General features: G+C 64.2%; 1 protein-coding gene across 1 annotated transcript; it reads right to left on the reverse strand.

Moving 5' to 3' along the window:
* Window positions 1-1,018: 1,018 nt before the first annotated feature.
* Window positions 1,019-17,755, reverse strand: KLHDC8B (kelch domain containing 8B). The gene is made up of 6 exons (XM_073350833.1): window positions 17,631-17,755; window positions 13,085-13,933; window positions 8,766-8,930; window positions 7,656-7,880; window positions 6,972-7,073; window positions 1,019-1,929 (listed from the first exon to the last, which is right to left on the reverse strand). Exons 2-6 carry the CDS (start codon window positions 13,473-13,475, stop codon window positions 1,733-1,735), a joined length of 1,080 nt encoding a protein of 359 aa, XP_073206934.1. The 5' UTR covers window positions 13,476-13,933; window positions 17,631-17,755; the 3' UTR covers window positions 1,019-1,732.

Consider the following 17,755-nt stretch of genomic DNA (forward strand, 5'->3'; position numbering starts at 1 on the left):
GTGCCATAATTTTCCACAGTAGGAACAATGGGTTTCCCTCCACATGGCAAAAGCTATAAAAGGCCCTGGAAACCCCTCCACTTTGTCTTCAGTCCTGCTTCTTACCTCTGGAGGAACTTTGCTACAAACTGAAGCTCTGAAACAAGGACTGAAAGACCCATTCCAGCTGGGGATGTTCTCCAGAGACTTGATTTGAACCTGCCGTTTATTCCATCACTGCAACAAGCCTGAACCAAGAACTTTGCCATTGTATGTAATTGATTCCTTTAACCAATTTTAACTCTCACCTTCCTTCCTTCCTATAAATAAACCTTGAGATACTAAAGGATTGGCATCAGCGTGATTTTTGGGTAAGATGTAAGTTATATATAGACCTGGGTGTGTGGCAGATCCTTTGGGATCAGAAGAAGCTTTTATTTGATGAGACTGGTTGTAAAGAATCACTCATCTTTAAATCCAGTTTTTAGTGGTAATACAAGGACTGGGATGCCTAAGGAAACTGCTTTTATAACTTCTTGTTAGCCAGTGTGGTGAAACAGAAGTTTACTTTTGTGGTTGGTTTGGTATATCCTATGGGAGATTAGCCACCAGTCCAGGGTGTCTCTGCCCCATTACTCAGCAGTTCATCCTGAATTTGGCACCCTCTGTTGTGACTCACTGAGGTCCGGTCAGAGGTGGCGTTTGTTGTAATTCACCATCAGGAATGTGCCAGCTGAGATTCACAGCACCCATAAGGGCTGAGTGACACTGACGTACTTGGTACTGCTTAGGCCAGATGGCGTTTCTGAACTGCCTGTTCCTTGTGGTGGAATCTCAGGGCCTGGTCCCCTCTCAGTAACGGTCTCAAACCTCCTTGGAGCAGGGAGAACGGACGCCCCTTCACTCTCACTGAGGGCTTGACCCTGAGTGGCTTCCAGGGGCGCCTCCAGGAACAAGCAGAGGCACTTTGCCCTGCGGACTCCGGCACTGTCAGATCAAGCAGCAGGAGAGACCTTGATGGACACGGCTTCACCAAGAGTCACATTCCACTTGTTTCATTTATTTGAGGGGCTACAGCACCTCCTAGGCACTGAGCTACGGGGCACCATATGTGCTACATGGGACACAGACCAGGGCTACAACAATACAGCACTCCCTGCTCTGCTCTGGCCTCCCGCGAGTCACCGGTGCTCCTCACTGCGCAGCATAAGACACATCTGCACAAAGACAGCACAGACATTCACACTGGACAACAGGCAGCTCAAACCAGCTCCCCCACCCAGGGGCTGGCTCTCCTCCCAAGAGACTGCTGAGGGACAGACAGATGGACCCTGGAGCTCCATGAACGAGGCGGCGGCTGCCCTGAAGTGCAGTGTTCGCAACAGGACCTGACACCGGAGAGCCAGCTTTGGATTCCCCAGGATCGCGAAGTCCCTTCAGCTACTCTGGGGCGCCACCCCACCCCCTGGCATTGACACTCCTTCCAGACTCCTCTGCGGCTTGCCCTGCCCTGGTTCTCTCCTGTCCCCCACGCACAGACCGACTGCTCCCATCTCTGAGCTACACTAGAAAACTAATTTCAGCTTCTGAAAGCCTAACGAGCAAAAGACGACGTCACTGCTTTGGTGCCCCGAGTCAGTAACTACGAGCTACACACCAGCTCCAAAGAGTTTGCTCTGCATGGCACCCGTCGCCAGCTTCAGGCACTTTGCCCTCAGCTCTGTTGGTGGGATCCTTCTGCCGGGGGCTCCCTTCAGGCCCCTTCCCGCAGGCAGAGAGCCTCGACTGCGCCGCTGGGGCCCTGCGCCACCCCTCCGATCACAAACAGCAGGCTTGGGGCCTGGTAGCTGGAGCAGGAGCAACGACCAGTGGGCATGGGGGGCAGCAGCTCCCACTTCTTCCTTGGTATGCTAAATCCTTCCACTGAGCCCAGGGGGAATGACTGGTTCCCTGCAAGAGATGAGACATTAAACCATCAATGGGCAGCAACAGAGGAGAGAGACCTGGGTGTGGGTCAGTCACAGGTTAAGAGCCACCAGTGGGACATGACTGTGAAAAAGGCAAGCCTCAGCTGTGAAGACAGAGAAGTCTGAGTGCCGTTGGGCAAGGCACAGGCTAGCCCTCCGCTGGGATGCTGTGTGCAGCTCTGGGCACCTGCGGTCAGGAAAGAGGAACTTAAACTGGATCCGGTGCAGAAGAATGGGGAGCATCTCATGAGAGGAGACAGGGACAGCTTAGCTTTTTGGCCCAGCAGTGAGAAGACCGAGAGGGGAGCTCAGAGCTAGAGACCCACCAGGGAGGACAAAGAGCTATTAAAGCTCAAGGACAAAGTTGGCCCAAGAACCAAGGGGACAAACTGGCCAGGAATATGTCAGGGTGGTCACTGGAAGGCTATATCCATTAGAGGGGGCAGCTTTGGGACAGCCACCCAGTTGGAGTGGTAGATACGCTGGAGGGTAGGGATAGGATACAGAGGGACCTAGACAAATTGGAGGATTGGGCCAAAAGAAATCTGATGGGGTTCAACAAGGACAAGTGCAGAGTCCTGCACTTAGGACGGAAGAATCCCATGCACCGCTACAGACTAGGGACCGAATGGCTAGGCAGCAGTTCGGCAGAAAAGGACCTAGGGGTGACAGTGGACAAGAAGCTGGGTATGAGTCAGCAGTGTGCCCTTGTTGCCAAGAAGGCCAATGGCATTTTGGGATGTATAAATAGGGGCATAGCGAGCAGATCGAGGGACGTGATCGTTCCCCTCTATTCGACATTGGTGAGGCCTCATCTGGAGTACTGTGTCCAGTTTTGGGCCCCACACTCCAAGAAGGATGTGGATAAATTGGAAAGAGTCCAGCGGAGGGCAACAAAAATGATTCGGGGACTGGAACACATGACTTATGAGGAGAAGCTGAGGGAGCTGGGATTGTTTAGTCTGTGGAAGAGAAGAATGAGGGGGGATTTGATAACTGCTTTCAACTACCTGAAAGGTGGTTCCAGAGAGGATGGTTCTAGACTGTTCTCAATGGTAGCAAGTAACAGAACAAGGAGTAATGGTCTCAAGTTGCAGTGGGGGAGGTTTAGGTTGGATATTAGGAAAAACTTTTTCACTAGGAGGGTGGTGAAACACTGGAATGCGTTACCTAGGGAGGTGGGTGGAATCTCCTTCCTTTGAGGTTTTTAAGGCCCGGCTTGACAAAGCCCTGGCTGGGATGAGTTAATTGGGGATTGGTCCTGCTTTGAGCCGGGAGTTGGACTAGATGACCTCCTGAGGTCCCTTCCAACCCTCATATTCTATGAAACAACATAACTAGTTTTAAGAGATAACTGGACACATTTGCGTGAGATTGTCTGACAGGGCGGCTTGGGATGTGAGGGCAGGGATCAGAGCCCTGCGGGTCCCTACCAGTTCATGTTCCATGTTCTTAAAATTGAATGCCACAGCTGGTCCCTGCCCACGCCATCCCTTCAGCCATCCCCACAGGGCCAAGGGATCGCGCTGTACCGCGGGCCCCCCGCACCATCCCCTCAGCCATCCCCACAGGGCCGAGGGATCGCGCTGTACCGCGGGCCCCGCCGCACCATCCACTCCATGAACACCTTAGGACTCTGAGGATGTGCGCTATCACAGGGCCTTGCCCCCAACTCCCCGTCCGCCAGCATTGTGGGACTGAGATCGCGGGAGGACAGAGGTCTGGCAGGGAGCTCTGCAGATGAGCACGGGGGGCAGAGTTAAGGTGGTGTATTTCCTGAGGTGAATTCTGTCCCTTACACAGCGTTCACACTAGTGCTTTGCACAGCTGCGAGAGGGGCGCAAGAGGAGACTGCGACGAAGTACTGCTCCCCACTGTGCCAGTCACTCTCACACGCTGTGCGGGGTGCTGAGCTGTGAACAAGTGGGAGATGAAAAGCTTTCACAAGCTGCCTGTAGATCCGAGTCCCGCCGCGCTGCTGCCCATCTCCCAGCCCCCACACTGCGCGGGTAACTTACCCGGCACAAAAGAGCCAGGAATGGAACCAAATCGATTTTTCTGTCCATTTGCAGAGCTCATTGTTCCCACTGAATAGGAACGGCTCTGGCTGTGCCACACATCACAGAGCAGGAGAATCAGAGAATCCGAGACTATCAGGGCTGGAAGGAACCTCAGGAGGTATCTAGTCCAACCCTCTGCTCAAAGCGGGACCAATCCCCAACTAAATCATCCCAGCCAGAGCTTTGTCAAGCCTGACCTTAAAAACCTCAAAAGGAAGGAGATTCCACCACCTTCCTAGGTAACGCATTCCAGTGTTTCACCACCCTCCTAATGAAAAAGTTTTTTCCTAATATCCAACCTAAACCTCCCCCACTGCAACTTGAGACCATTGCTCCTTGTTCTGTCATCTGCTACCACTGAGAACAGTCTAGATCCATCCTCTTTGGAACCCCCTTTCATGTAGTTGAAAGCAGCTATCAAATCCCCCCTCATTCTTCTCTTCCACAGACTAAACAATCCCAGTTCCCTCAGCCTCTCCTCATAAGTCATGTGTTCCAGTCCCTGAATCATTTGTGTTGCCCTCCACTGGACGCTTTCCAGTTTTTCCACATCCTTCTTGTAGTGTGGGGCCCAAAACTGGACACAGTACTCCAGATGAGGCCTCACCAATGTCGAATAGAGGGGAACGATCACGTCCCTCGATCTGCTGGCAATGCCCCTACTTATACATCCCAAAATGCCATTCTTGGCAACAAGGGCACACTGTTGACTCATATCCAGCTTCTCGTCCACTGTCACCCCTAGGTCCTTCTCTGCAGAACTGCTGCCAAGCCATTCGGTCTCTAGTCTGTAGCGGTGCATGGGATTCCTCCGTCCTAAGTGCAGGACTCTGCACTTGTCCTTGTTGAACCTCATCAGATTTTTTTTGGCCCAATCCTCCAGTTTGTCTAGGGCCCTCTGTAGCCTATCCCTACCCTCCAGCGTATCTACCTCTCCTCCTAGTTTAGTATCATCTGCAAATTTGCTGAGAGTGCAATCCACACCATCCTCCAGATCATTTATGAAGATATTGAACAAAACTGGCCCCAGGACCGACCCTTGGGGCATTCCGCTTGATACCAGCTGCCAACTAGCTATGGAGCCATTGATCACTACCCGTTGAGCCAGACGATCTAGCCAGCTTTCTATACACCTTATAGTCATCGCAGGACACTACAAGGCACCTGGGCTGCCCACAAAGAGCAGCTCTGCCCTGTGTCTGCTGCAGCACGTTGTAGAAATTCAGCTGTTTGCTTTCCCCAAGTTAACAGACCCTTGCTGGGAGAGCCAGGGAGCACCCATCTGCCCCACACCAGTGCGCTCCTCCCCTGCCCTGGTCCAGTTCTCCGAGCCGAGAGGGGCAGAGACCAGGAACAACTAGGTGTTCCTCCTAGACACAGGCCTGCAGAAAGTAGCTGAACAGTGCCCCCTATCCAACTATGCTGCTGTATCCCCCCTACACCAGGCACTCCCTGGAGAGCGGCAACAGCGCCCTCCCACGAACAGCAGCCCACGATAGCTGCAGCCAGCAGCTGCCAGTGATTTCACTTTGCTGGAAAGGCAAAGCCTGCCTTCCTCAGCTGGCACCCAGCACTCAGCTCCAGGCTGCTGACTGCTCACCAGCCAGGTAAAGTCTCCTCAGAGATCCGGAGCTCAGCATCCCCTTCGGACAATGCTGTGGCTCCGAGGCACCATCCCAACCAGCCAGCCCAGCTGCGGGAGACATGCCGGTGTACTTCTGCACTGGCCTCGCATCCCGTTACAGAGTGTGGGGGAGTCAGGGCCCTGCACCCCCCACGTGTTGCGATTTACTGCGACTTTTAGCCAGCCAGCAAAACGGAAGGTTTATTGGACAACAGGAACACAGTTTAAATTAGAGCTTGTAGGTACAGACAACAGGAGCCCCTCAGTTAGGTCCATCAGGGGTGGGGGGGGCAGGGAGCTTAGACCCCAGTCCTGGGGCTCCTTCTGTTTCTCCAGTCTGCTTCCAAACTCAAACCCCCCCCCCCGGCTCCTCCTCCAGCCTTTGTCCAGCTTCCTGGTGAAAAGGTGTCACCACGCCCCCAACCCCCCTCCTGGGCTCAGGTATTGTTCCTCCAGCGAAGCCACCCCCTGCGATCCCATCCCCCATGCAGACAGTCCCAGTAAACCCCCCCCCCCACATTCCCAAGTCAGTCCTCCCCACTTCCTGCTTCGTGACACATCCCACATGGGGCGCTGCTGCCTGCAGGGCTCCCCCCTTGTCTCCATCCCTGTCTAACTTTCCCCAGGCCTGGCCCACCCCGGGGAGGTGAATAAGCAGGACAGCACAGCTGGCGGTGTGGCGCTCCCTTGGCCCTGCAGCAGCTTCGGCTCCAGCGGGCATGTGCCTTGCTGGAGGTCACCGCGGCTGGGCACAGAAGTGAGGGGAACACCTCGATGGATGCCACACCGTGAGCGGGTGCCAGCTAGTGAGACCTAATAAGGCACCAACGTTTATACAGAAGCAAAAGTCGGGCCCCGTCCCTGCTCTTCCTCACCCTCCCCAACTGGGGATCTGGCCCATCTCCAGTCTGACTGCACGGGGGGCCAGAATGGCCAGGGAGGGGCCCCTGAGGGAACCCTGCCCACGGGTAGCACGACGACAAGATGATCCCAGTGCCTCCAATAGAGACTGGTGGAGCAGGGGCTGCGGGGGGGAACAAGGCCTGGAGCCAGAGGAGAGACTGGGACCCAGGATTCACGGTGCTCTCAGCCCCGCAGAGAAACCCCTCGAACTCGGTGCCCTGTGGCAGGAGGAAGGGGAAGGGCCAGCCACTCAGCTCTACTGACAGAGCAGTGTGTGCGAGATGGCACGGCCCCTGACATGGGCCTGGGAGGGGCAGGTCTGTCTCACAGCTCCCTCCCCGAGAGGCTGCCACTTGGCTCAGCCCTGCCAGTGGCTACACCCTCCAGCAAGTCCCGAGCACAAGCATGACCCCCCCCCCGTCCCTCCCACCACGTTACCGAGGCCTCCGGCCACCACCACTCGCCCGCCGAGGCAGCCTGCCACAAAGTCAGCTCTCTTCTCCCGCATGCGCACGGCGCGGCCCAGCTTGCTCCAGGCCCCTGCAGGAAAGAGGCAGGTCAGGCTCGTCCTGCTGCAGCGGGTGGGAAAAGAGCCTCACTGGGTGCTGGGCACCTTCCCCTCTCCCGGCCCTTCCCCGCGCGCCTCCCTGATGGGTCTGAAAGCAGGGATGGAGCCGGGCCAGACGCCTCCGGAGACTCGCCCGCTGTAACTCTGCGCACAGGAATGGGACCCCCGCCCCCTCCCCAGGCATGAGACAGCTGGGGCAGGCCCCCCCCCCCGCTGCTACCAGGGGAGAGAGCAGCCGACAGGGTGGGAGTGGAGGACGGGCTTTGGGAGGGGATTTCCACCTGCCGTTCCTGCCTCCCGGCACAGGGCAGTGCCTCAGCCGTGGGGCCAGCGGCAGAGGTTCAAAGCCCCAAACTCCAGGAGTTGGAGCCAGGCTCCTTCTGCACCCCACCCCGGGTCACAGGACACGTACAGAACAAGGAAGCTAAGCGCAGAGCTGGGTCGGAGGGACCCTCCAACTCTCTGGGTACCCGGCTAGGGGCACCTCTCTTTGCACCCCAGCTGGCCAGGCACACGGGGCGCCCATGCTGCACAAGATCCTCATGCCAGCTCACCCTGCTCCGGCTCAAACATCTCCACCGTGTTGACAAAGTGGGGCCGGGAGTAGAAGTTGTGGGGTCCCGGTTGCTGCAGGCCCCCGAGGCTGAAGAAGCAGCCGTCGGCCATGGCGCAGCTGGCAAAGGCCCGCCGGCTGGGGACGCTGGGATAACGTGTCCAGCTCCTTGTCTCCAGGTCGAAGGCCTCAAAGGCAGTGACAGGCAGCTTGCCCTGCCTCCCGCCTGTGGGGGAGGAGATGCTGAGAGGGGTCTGGGCTGCCAAGGCCTTCACCCCCACCCCCACATCGCCCTGTCACAAGGAATGGGGGTCAACACCAGGCTGCATGTGCTCTGCAGACCATGGGCTGTGGATTGTGCCCGGGGGGGGGGGGGGCTGGGCGGGGGGCAGGTCTCTGCGGGACACCCTGGGCACCCAGAGCCGGAATCTGGGCCGAGATTCGCCAGGCTCATTTGCATGTTTATTAAAGGTTATTAATGTTTCTGCAGCAGAGCAGCCAAGAGCCAAGCTGGCTTCTGGGGCACGGGGGCTGTGAACAAAGAGACGCCCCACAGGCAGGGCCCAGCGAAGCCCTGGGATGAGGAGAGATTTTGCCCCAGTCCAGTTGGGAGTCTGGAGCTGTACCACGCCCCTGCAGCTGCTCCAGCCCCAGCCTCTCCCAGCAGGGGGTGCTGTGGGGGTGGGGCACTGGTTGTTGGGGAAGTTCCCTGCTGCTCCAGCCCCAGCCTCTCCCAGCAGGGGGTGCTGTGGGGGCAGAGCAGGGCGCTAGCTGTGAGGAGCTCCCAGCATGGGGCGCCATGGGGACGGGGCAGGGTGCTGGCTGAGGGGGGCTCCCAGCAGGGGGCGCTGTGGGGGCAGAGCAGGGCGCTAGCTGTGAGGGGCTCCCAGCAGGGGGCGCCATGGGGACGGGGCAGGGTGCTGGCTGAGGGGGGCTCCCAGCAGGGGGCACTGTGGGGGCAGAGCAGGGCGCTAGGTGTGAGGGGCTCCCAGCAGGGGGCGCTGTGGGCAGCGGGGCAGGACACAGGATGTGGGGGGCTCCCCAGGGGAAATGCTGCACCCATGCACCCTCCATCTCACCCACTGTCCCCGTGCCAGATGGTGCCACTTACCCAGGAGGAAGATCTTGTTGCCCTGCAGGAAGGCAGATGCCCCATAGCAGGGGGTGGGCATGGAGGGCAGAAGCTGCCAGTGGGCGGTCGCTGGCTCATAGACCCGCACTAGTGCCTGAGGAGAGGTGTCTGCGCCCATGCCCCCAAGAGCATAGACCAAACCAGCTGCAAGAGAGGAGGGGAAATGACGGGGGGAAAGCAAGGACCGGGTAGGGGCAAAAGAGTGGGGGATGGTTGGGGTGTGAGAGAGCAGGGGAACCAGCAGGGGATGGGGGGAGCCGGCGGGGAGCTGGCGCGGGTTGGGGGGCTGTGAGAGAGCAGGGGAGCCAGCGGGGGATGGGGGGAGCCAGCGGAGGATGGGGGGGCCGTCAGAGAGCGGGGGAGCCGGCGGGGAGCTGGTGGGGAATGGGGGTGAGCGGCCGACTGAGGAGCCCTGGCTCGCTGAGCTCTGCTGCCCACGTCCCCCCAGAGTGCTGGGCCTGGCAGAGCCAGGCAGCCCCAGCCACCAGCAGTGGGGCACAGTTCAGAGCCCAGGACCCGGTGGGGCAGCTCCAACCAGGAGCACAGGAGGCAGCTCTTGTGCCCGTGGCAGGAGGGCACGATGGCACAGGACGGCCAGGGGCAGCAAGCCCACGAATCCACGGCAGGCCTTAAACCGGGGAGGAAGGGAGACAGCACAGGGGGACAGGGTCAGTGCCGGGGGGGGAGGGATGGGGGTCGGGGGGGGACGGCACAGGGCAGGAGGGTCAGTGCTGGGGGGGGATCAGTGGGGGGAGGGCACAGGGCAGGAGGGTCAGTGCCGGGGGGGGGGGGAGATGGGTGTCAATGGGGGGAGGGCACAGGGCAGGAGAGTCCGTGCCGGGGGGGATGGGGGTTAGCGGGGGGGACAGCACAGGGCGGGAGGGTCGGCGCCAGGGGGGAGGATGGGGTCAGTGGGGGGAGGGCGCAGGGGGACAGGGTCGGTGCCGGGGGGGATGGGGTCAGCGGGGGGACGGCACAGGGCGGGAGGGTCGGCGCCGGGGGGAGGGTGGGGTCAGCGGGAGGGTCGGTGCCAGGGGGGAGGATGGGGTCAATGGGGGGAGGGTGCAGGGGGACAGGGTCGGTGCCGGGGGGGGGAGGATGGGGTCAGCGTGGGGACGGCACAGGGCGGGAGGGTCGGTGCCGGGGGGGATGGGGTCAGCGGGGGGAGGGCGCAGGGGGACAGGGTTGGTGCCGGGGGGATGGGGTCAGCGGGGGGGACGGCACAGGGTGGGAGGGTCGGCGCCAGGGGGGAGGGTGGGGTCAGTGGGGGGAGGGCGCAGGGCGGGAGGGTCGGTGCTGGGGGGGGGGGATGGGGTCAGCAGGGGGACAGCACAGGGTGGGAGGGTCAGTGCCGGGGGGGATGGGGTCAGTGGGGGGAAGGCGTAGGGGGACAGGGTTGGTGCCAGGGGGGATGGGGTTAGCGGGGGGACAGCACAGGGTGGGAGGGTCGGTGCTGGGGGGGATGGGGTCAGTGGGGGGAAGGCGTAGGGGGACAGGGTTGGTGCCGGGGGGGATGGGGTCAGCGGGAGGGTCGGTGCCAGGGGGGAGGATGGGGTCAATGGGGGGAGGGCGCAGGGGGACAGGGTCGGTGCCAGGGGGGAGGATGGGGTCAGCGGGGGGAGGGCGCAGGGGGACAGGGTCGGTGCCGGGGCGGATGGGGGTCAGTGGGGGGGGGGTCGTGCCGGCTGGGGAAAGGGTGGCTGGTGCCTGTGCCGGGGCCGGCACAGCGGGGAGCCCGCCTGTGGGGTGGGAGCTGCAGTCCCCCTGAATTCCCCTCACCCCATGTCCCGGACCCTGGCTCTGGCCTGTCCCAGGGCACTGATGGGGCGAGTGCCCCACGCCTCCCCCCACCCTCCAGCGCCCAGGCCTGCAGCGGGGGCCCCTGCCAGCCCCGGGGATGGCACCGCACGGGGCGGGCAGCGGGCTGGGCCCCGGCACCTGCTGCCTGGCAGTTTCCCGCCCGGCCCCAGCACCCGCTCCCCCGGACACACTGAAAATAGCCCAGACCCGGGGCCTGGCAGTTAATTATACTCCCTGGCGCGTCTCCCTGGAGACGCCATGGCAACCCAGCCATCTGCCCGAAGGCTGCTTCCCCCGCCCTGCTCTGGCTGCCGTGCGAAGCCACAGCGGGCAGGGCCCAGGGAGCAGGGGCTGCAGGCCTGCCCCCCAGGCCCCAGCCAACAGCCTCTCCTCACCCCCGAGGTCCCTGGGGTGCCCCGGGCAAGCAGCTCAGGAGAAGCCACCACCCCTCGGAGGGGCTCAGCCTACGTTTGGAGGGTGCCCCATTGCTGCAGACCCTCACGCCCGCCCCTGGCTGGGCCAGTCCCCAGCGGCGGGGAGGGGCAGCCCAGCCAGGCGAAGGGCCGTGCCCCAGGTCACATGGAGGGGCTGCCAGTCTGGGCCAGGCTCCCTCTGGACGCTGCCCTGGCAGCGGGGGCCGGCTGGAAAATGCCGGGCAGCTCTCATCAGCTAAGAGTGGGAACATGCAGCAGCCCGGACTCTGGGGCCACCTCGGGCTCCAGGACCCGCCTGTGCCCCCCCCGCTCAGCCCCGACTGCCCAGGGAGAGCACCCTCCCCCCCCCCGGGGGCCAGCCCCGACTGCCCGGGGAGAGCGCCCCCAACAATGTGCCAACATGGCTTTCCCGCCCGGCTTTTCCTGGCCTGGGGCTGTGCGCAGCAGGATCAGGGGATCGCCTACTGCAATCCACACAGGGGGGAACCGGTGTCTCCAGCCTGACCCAGCTCAGTCAGTGCTGCCAACTTCCACAAGGAAAGCAGCCTCCCCCTTGTCTGTTGGGTGCGGGTCCGACCCCCAGCACCGAGTTAGGCTTGGCTTGTGTCAGCGTTGTACTGGCCATGCCGAGCTCTGGGGCAGCAGCTGCATGAGGCTGGGGGAACAGGGGGAGATGGTGCTGAACTGAAAGCCCAAGACTACCCCCCCTCACTGCACTTGTGACCTGACCCCCCCACAAGTCAGCAACTTTACAGCACGTGCACCTGGCAAACCCCATTCTGCCCGCTTCGCGCAACCACAACCCCCGCCAGCCGGAGCGCCGGCTCCCCCCCATGGGATGAGCCCCGTGGTCAGGCTCCGAGAGAGGATGGGGGGGGGCAGAGAGACTACGGGGGGGGCATCTGTGCAGCGAGATGATGGCAGGGGCCGGGGGGCATCTGCAGCACACGCGCGCTCTCTCTCGGGCCCTGCCGAGGCCGCTCCTGGCATGTCCCGTCCAGGGCCCGCAGCAATGGGGCTCCGGGAGAAGCCCAGCCAGAGGGAACCCGCCGAGCCCAAAGCACTCTGCCCAAGCCTGCTGCATGCACTGTGGGGTGCCTCGGCGGCGGGGGATGGGCCAGGGCACCCTTGGGAGTGCCGCTCCCACCCTTAGCCCCAGATCCTAGGAAAGCCCAGGATTCAGGCCTGGGACCTTTGGCAGCATCTACTGGGCTAAGGGCCCAGCCGCTCGCAACCACATGCCCTGGCTGCTTTGCTCACCCGGTGCCCGTGAGGGCAGCTCTGTAACCCCACCTCTTGCTGCCCTGCCCAGGCAAAGGCACAGGGCAGAGGGGGCTGCAGCGGGGCGGAGGGCCCTGCACGCAGGAAGGGAGCTGCTCCTGGCATGCACACATCACCACAGGGATCCTGGTGGAGGCCAAGCACCCCGGCACGTGGGGTCAGGTAGCACCACTGCCACGAGAACGGCCTGACACCGGCTCCCTTCCGGGGGCACAGGCCTGCTGGTTCCCATCTGTGCCACTGGGCCAGAGGTGAGCATGGACACTGCCCCATCCCAGGGCTCTCGCAGCAGGCCGGGGCCTCCCTGGCCACCCATCTTTTGGGGACAGGCTCCCCAGGATGCTCTGCATAGCACAGCCCCCCCTAGGTCTGTGTGACGGGCGGGCACAGGGTGCAGGCCTGGGGAGCGGGTGGGGACACCCCTGCTTCCAGCACCCAGAACAGACACCTGTCTGGCACGCACCGACCCAGCGTGGCTCTGTGACCCCTGCCTTGGCCCAGCCACATGCTGAGCCGCCCGCCACACCCCAGCGGTTCAGAGCTGCAGCTCTGCCTGCCACACCCACCGCGGTGGGGCCACGGCCCTCTGCCCCTTCAGGCCTGCAGCCGGGGATGGGAATGAGGCCGAAGCAGTGGGAGGGGAGAGCCAGGAGCCCGGGGTGGGCAGGAGGGCAGAGGCAAATGCCCAAGGCTCCAGGGGAAAGGGTAGGGGGCTGGGTGCCCAGAAGCAGTTAAGGGGCATTTTCATTCAAATAGGCAGTGACATACCCCCGCCCAGCTCACCTCTCTCGATGGCAGAGACGCCCATGGATGGCTGGGCCAGGGCCGCCGCCTTCTCCCACTTGCCCTCATCTGTGTTGAAGACTTCGACGGAGGCCAGGGGGCTCTGTCTGGAATCCATGCCCCCCATCACCAGGACCTGCTTCCCCACGGCCACAGCAGCCGCCCCGGCCCGGGGTGTGAGGAGTGGAGGGAGCACCGTCCACTTCTGGGAAAGCACATCCAGCATCTCCACGGTGTCCAGGGGCAGCCCCGCCTGGCCACAGCCCCCCGCCACGAAGAGGTGCCCGTCCTGGTACGCAGGGCTGCAGTACACCCGGCAGGTGGGCATGGGAGGGAAGACCTCCCAGAAGAAAGACCTGGCAGTGGCGGCTGCCATAGCGGGAACCGGCATGGTACCTCAGGGGGGAGCCATTGCAGCACCTCTCACCGAGGCTCCCCCTCCCAGCGGGGCATCCTCAGGGCTCTGCTCTGGGCAGACAGCTCCACCCACAGCCAACAGCTGCAGCAATGCTCCTGTGAGGGCAATTCCACCTCAAGCCCTGTGGGAGGGGGCCCAGGCCGGTAGTGCCCGGCGGCCACTGGCTCCGGTGGGACGGATCCCCAGGGCGGGGAGAGGTCGATTCCCACTCAGAGCCGCTAGCATCGTCTTACAGTAACAGGCAGGACACACCCCAGACTCAGCCGCTCGCGGGTCAGTTCCGCTGGCCCAGCCAGACAGGTGCAGCGGTTCTGGAGCAGGGCTCTGCTGTGGCAGCTGGACACTCCTGCCTGGTGCGTGGTTTGTGCCTCAGGTCTGGCCCTGCTCAGACTGGAGTTTCTGCAGCTCCTCTTCCCTCCACCAGCTCCTGCCTGAAGGGGGAGAAGGCACGTGAGGGGGCCAGGCTCTGGACCATCCGCTGCAGAAAATGCATCTGGTAGAGGCGGGGAGCAGAGAGGCGATCCGACAACGCGGGCGCAAACAGCTCTCTGAACAGCTGCCTGCCAGGCCCAGCCAGGGCCGGGAGTCCCAGCTGCCTTTGCCCCCTGGGAACCCCCAGAGCCTGGAAGTTTGGGCAGGAGCAAGTTCAGAGGAAGCAAGCTGACCTAGGGAGAGAGCACAAGCCAGACACTGGAGCAGGACTCTGGGTGTCTCCAGAGGACCTGACCCCAGCCCAGACGGTGCCCTGGAATTGTGAGGAAACTGAGGCAGGGAACAACATGTCGGGTTTATGCAGAGCTCTGCATTTCTCACAGGACTCAGGAAAGAGTCTGTGCAAAGCGTGTGTTTAATGCTGCACCTGCCACATGGCCCTTGAAGCGTTAGCCTGCCACAGGGACTGCATGTTGGAGTCAGCCCTGGCTCCAGGGACTGGGCAGGGACGGCATGGGGTAAACTCTCAGCACAGGGCACTACATAGAGGATCCGCCCCAGGAGGGGGATGCAGGACCCAAGACAGGAAGTGCCTGGGCCTCTGTTCAGACTCCGGATGTTTCAAACTCCTGGGGAGCCAGCAGCTGGATTCCCCCACAGCAACCTAGTGAGTGGCGGGCGGGTGTCTTGCTCCTTTGGGGAGGTCTCCAGGCCTGCCCCCAGTGCCATCATGAGCCTGTAATGGACACCCAGGCCCCGGTCAGAGAATCGCCACAGCAAGGAGTTCCCAGCTCACTTATCTTCCCCTTGAACAGCTTCATGGCCGAGAGTTGCATCATCCGCAGAGATCCATAAAGTCCGGAGGGCGGGTCCCTGCTGAGGTCTCAGCTTTGGGCTCCCTCCAGTGCACCCGGCGAGGAACCCATGCCTGGGAAGCCAGGCTGCTGCAGGCCGCCGTAGGGAAGATGTCAAAGGGGGATGGAAACAGCAAGGCACCCCCAGCAGCAGAGTCAGCACCTCCCATTGCCAGGGATTGCCCCAAAGCTCCCCCGGCACAGCAACGGCAGCTTGAAACCTGTGCCAGGCTGGGGCAGGCACCTGCTCCCATGGAACACAGCACCTCTCCCCCAGGAGCCCACTGGGCGCTGAGCACAAGGACTGCCTGCTGCATCCTGCCAGGCAAAGCGGCAGGCGCTAGCTCCTGGAGCCAAGTCAGGGCAGAGCCCAGGCTCCGCAGGAGGCGTGTTCTCATTTCACCCCCCAAGCCCTGGGCCCAGCCGGCCAGAGACACAGCTGCACCCGGGGGCGTCAGAGCCGCGCTGCCAGCCGCACGGGTAACACCGCAATGCTGGGGGTGCCAAATCCCAGCCGGACAGTGCAGCCCACCCAGGTGGCTGGAAAACAACTTCAGCTGCACGGCCCTGGCTGCCCTGGGTGGAGCTGGCCCTGCTTCTCGGGATGCAGAGCTGTACGGCCAGGAGACGTGCTGTGAGCACCCAGCCAGGCTCCTGCCATCTGCAGAGCAGGCCAGACACCCCTCCCCGCCCGAGCTAGTGCCAGAGACCCCCCACAGCAGCCCCCGCCGCCCCAGGCCAAGCTAGTGCCAGAGACCCCCCCCCCCAGCAGCCCCTCCCAGTCCAAGCTCGAGCCAGAGACCCCCCGCAGCCCCGTCCAGGCCAAGCTACAGCCAGAGACCCCCCACAGCAGCCCCCACCGCCCCAGTCCAAGCTAGTGCCAGAGACCCCCCGCAGCCCAGGCCAGGCCAGGCTACAGCCAGAGACACCCCCCCCCCTCCAGCAGCCCCTCCCAGGCCGAGCTCGAGCCAGAGACACCCCCCCCCTCCAGCAGCCCCCCCCAGGCCGAGCTCGAGCCAGAGACACCCCCCCCCTCCAGCAGCCCCCCCAGGCCGAGCTCGAGCCAGAGACACCCCCCCCCAGCAGCCCCACCCAGGCCGAGCTCGAGCCAGAGACACCCCCCCCCTCCAGCAGCCCCTCCCAGGCCGAGCTCGAGCCAGAGACACCCCCCCCCTCCAGCAGCCCCTCCCAGGCCGAGCTCGAGCCAGAGACACCCCCCCCCCTCCAGCAGCCCCTCCCAGGCCGAGCTCGAGCCAGAGACACCCCCCCCCTCCAGCAGCCCCTCCCAGGCCGAGCTCGAGCCAGAGACACCCCCCCCTCCAGCAGCCCCTCCCAGGCCGAGCTCGAGCCAGAGACACCCCCCCCCCCCAGCAGCCCCTCCCAGGCCGAGCTCGAGCCAGAGACACCCCCCCCCCAGCAACCCCTCCCAGGCCGAGCTCGAGCCAGAGACACCCCCCCCCCAGCAACCCCTCCCAGGCTGAGCTCGAGCCAGAGACACCCCCCCCCCTCCAGCAGCCCCTCCCAGGCCGAGCTGGAGCCAGAGAGCCCCCAGCCCCAGGCTCTGACCCAGCTGACAGGCGTGGGATGGGCAGTTGGGGGCGGAGCCAGGCCGCTGACCATGCACTGAGCACGCGGGTGCTCAGCCAGCCTCCGACCCGGTACTTGGTGCCCCCCTGGGCTCCCTGCTCTGCCGGGCGGGGGCTGCATCTTCCCATTCCCCGCGTGCGCCGCCCTCCGCGGGGCACAGCCAACGGGCCGCGCTGCACCAGGCCCTGGGATCGCCCGCCACGGCTGGGACCCGCTCGCAGCTCCTGGGCTGAGCCCTGCAGGGCGCTGGGGGGGTGGGGGGCAGGGCGCTGGGGGGGTGGGGGGCAGGGCGCTGGGGGGGTGGGGGGCAGGCCGCGGGGTAGCAGGGGCTGGGGCAGGGGGCTGGAGAGGGGGCCGGGGCTGGGCAGAGACCCCCCAGCAGCTAGTGGGCAGGGCACTGGGTGGGGGGCAGGGCGCGCACACCCCAGACGGGGTGATCGGAACCGAAGCCCAGGCCCGCCCTGGGGCCGCCACCCGCGGGGGAGCCCGCCCGGCCCGTGGGAGCCGCTCAGAGCAGCTGGCTCCGGCCAAGCCCCCGGGACCCGCGTCCTGCCCAGCCGGCCCCGCTGCGGAGCGGTTCGCACCCCGGGGCGCCTCGGGCTCCCTCTGGCTCACGGCACCGGCGGGGCCGGGGCAGAAACTTTCCCGGAGTCCGCAGCCCGGGGGCGGGGACGGTGTCCTGGCAGCCCGGGGGAGGTTGGGGGGGGACCCTGGGAGCTGGGGGGGGACGCGCAGGAGGGTCCCGGCAGCCCGAGGGGGGGCGCCCGAGGATCTGGGGGGGGACGCGCGGGAGGGTCCCGGCAGCCCGAGGGGGGACTCCCGAGGATCTGGGGTGGGCGCGCGGGGGGGGTGGGTGTCCCGGCAGCCCGAGGGGAGACCCCCGAGGATCTGGGGGGGGCGCGCGGGGGGGGTGGGTGTCCCGGCAGCCCGAGGGGGGGCGCCCGAGGACCTGGGGGGGTGCGCGGGGGGGGTGTGTCCCGGCAGCCCGAGGGGGGGCGCCCGAGGACCTGGGGAGGGACGCGCGGGGGGGTGGGTGTCCCGGCAGGCCGAGGGGGGACCCCCGAGGATCTGGGGGGGGCGCGCGGGGGGGTGGGTGTCCCGGCAGCCCGAGGGGGGGCGCCCGAGGACCTGGGGGGGGCGCGCGGGGGGGGGTGTCCCGGCAGCCCGGGGGGCTGGGGGTCCCGGGGCGGGGAGCAGCGGTCCGGCCCGGCTGCACACGAAGCGGCCCCGCGGACCGGCGCAGGGAGACTCTCACCTCCGGGGCGCGGGTCCGCCGCGGCTGTCCTGGGCTGGGCTGGGCTCGGCTCGGCTCCGGCTCCCCGCGCGGCGCGGCTGAGCGCCGGGAACACCCCGCGCCTTAACCCTGCCCGCGCCGGGCGC

Source organism: Lepidochelys kempii, chromosome 7 (assembly GCF_965140265.1).
Source record: "Lepidochelys kempii isolate rLepKem1 chromosome 7, rLepKem1.hap2, whole genome shotgun sequence".
Lineage (NCBI taxonomy): Eukaryota > Metazoa > Chordata > Testudines > Cheloniidae > Lepidochelys > Lepidochelys kempii.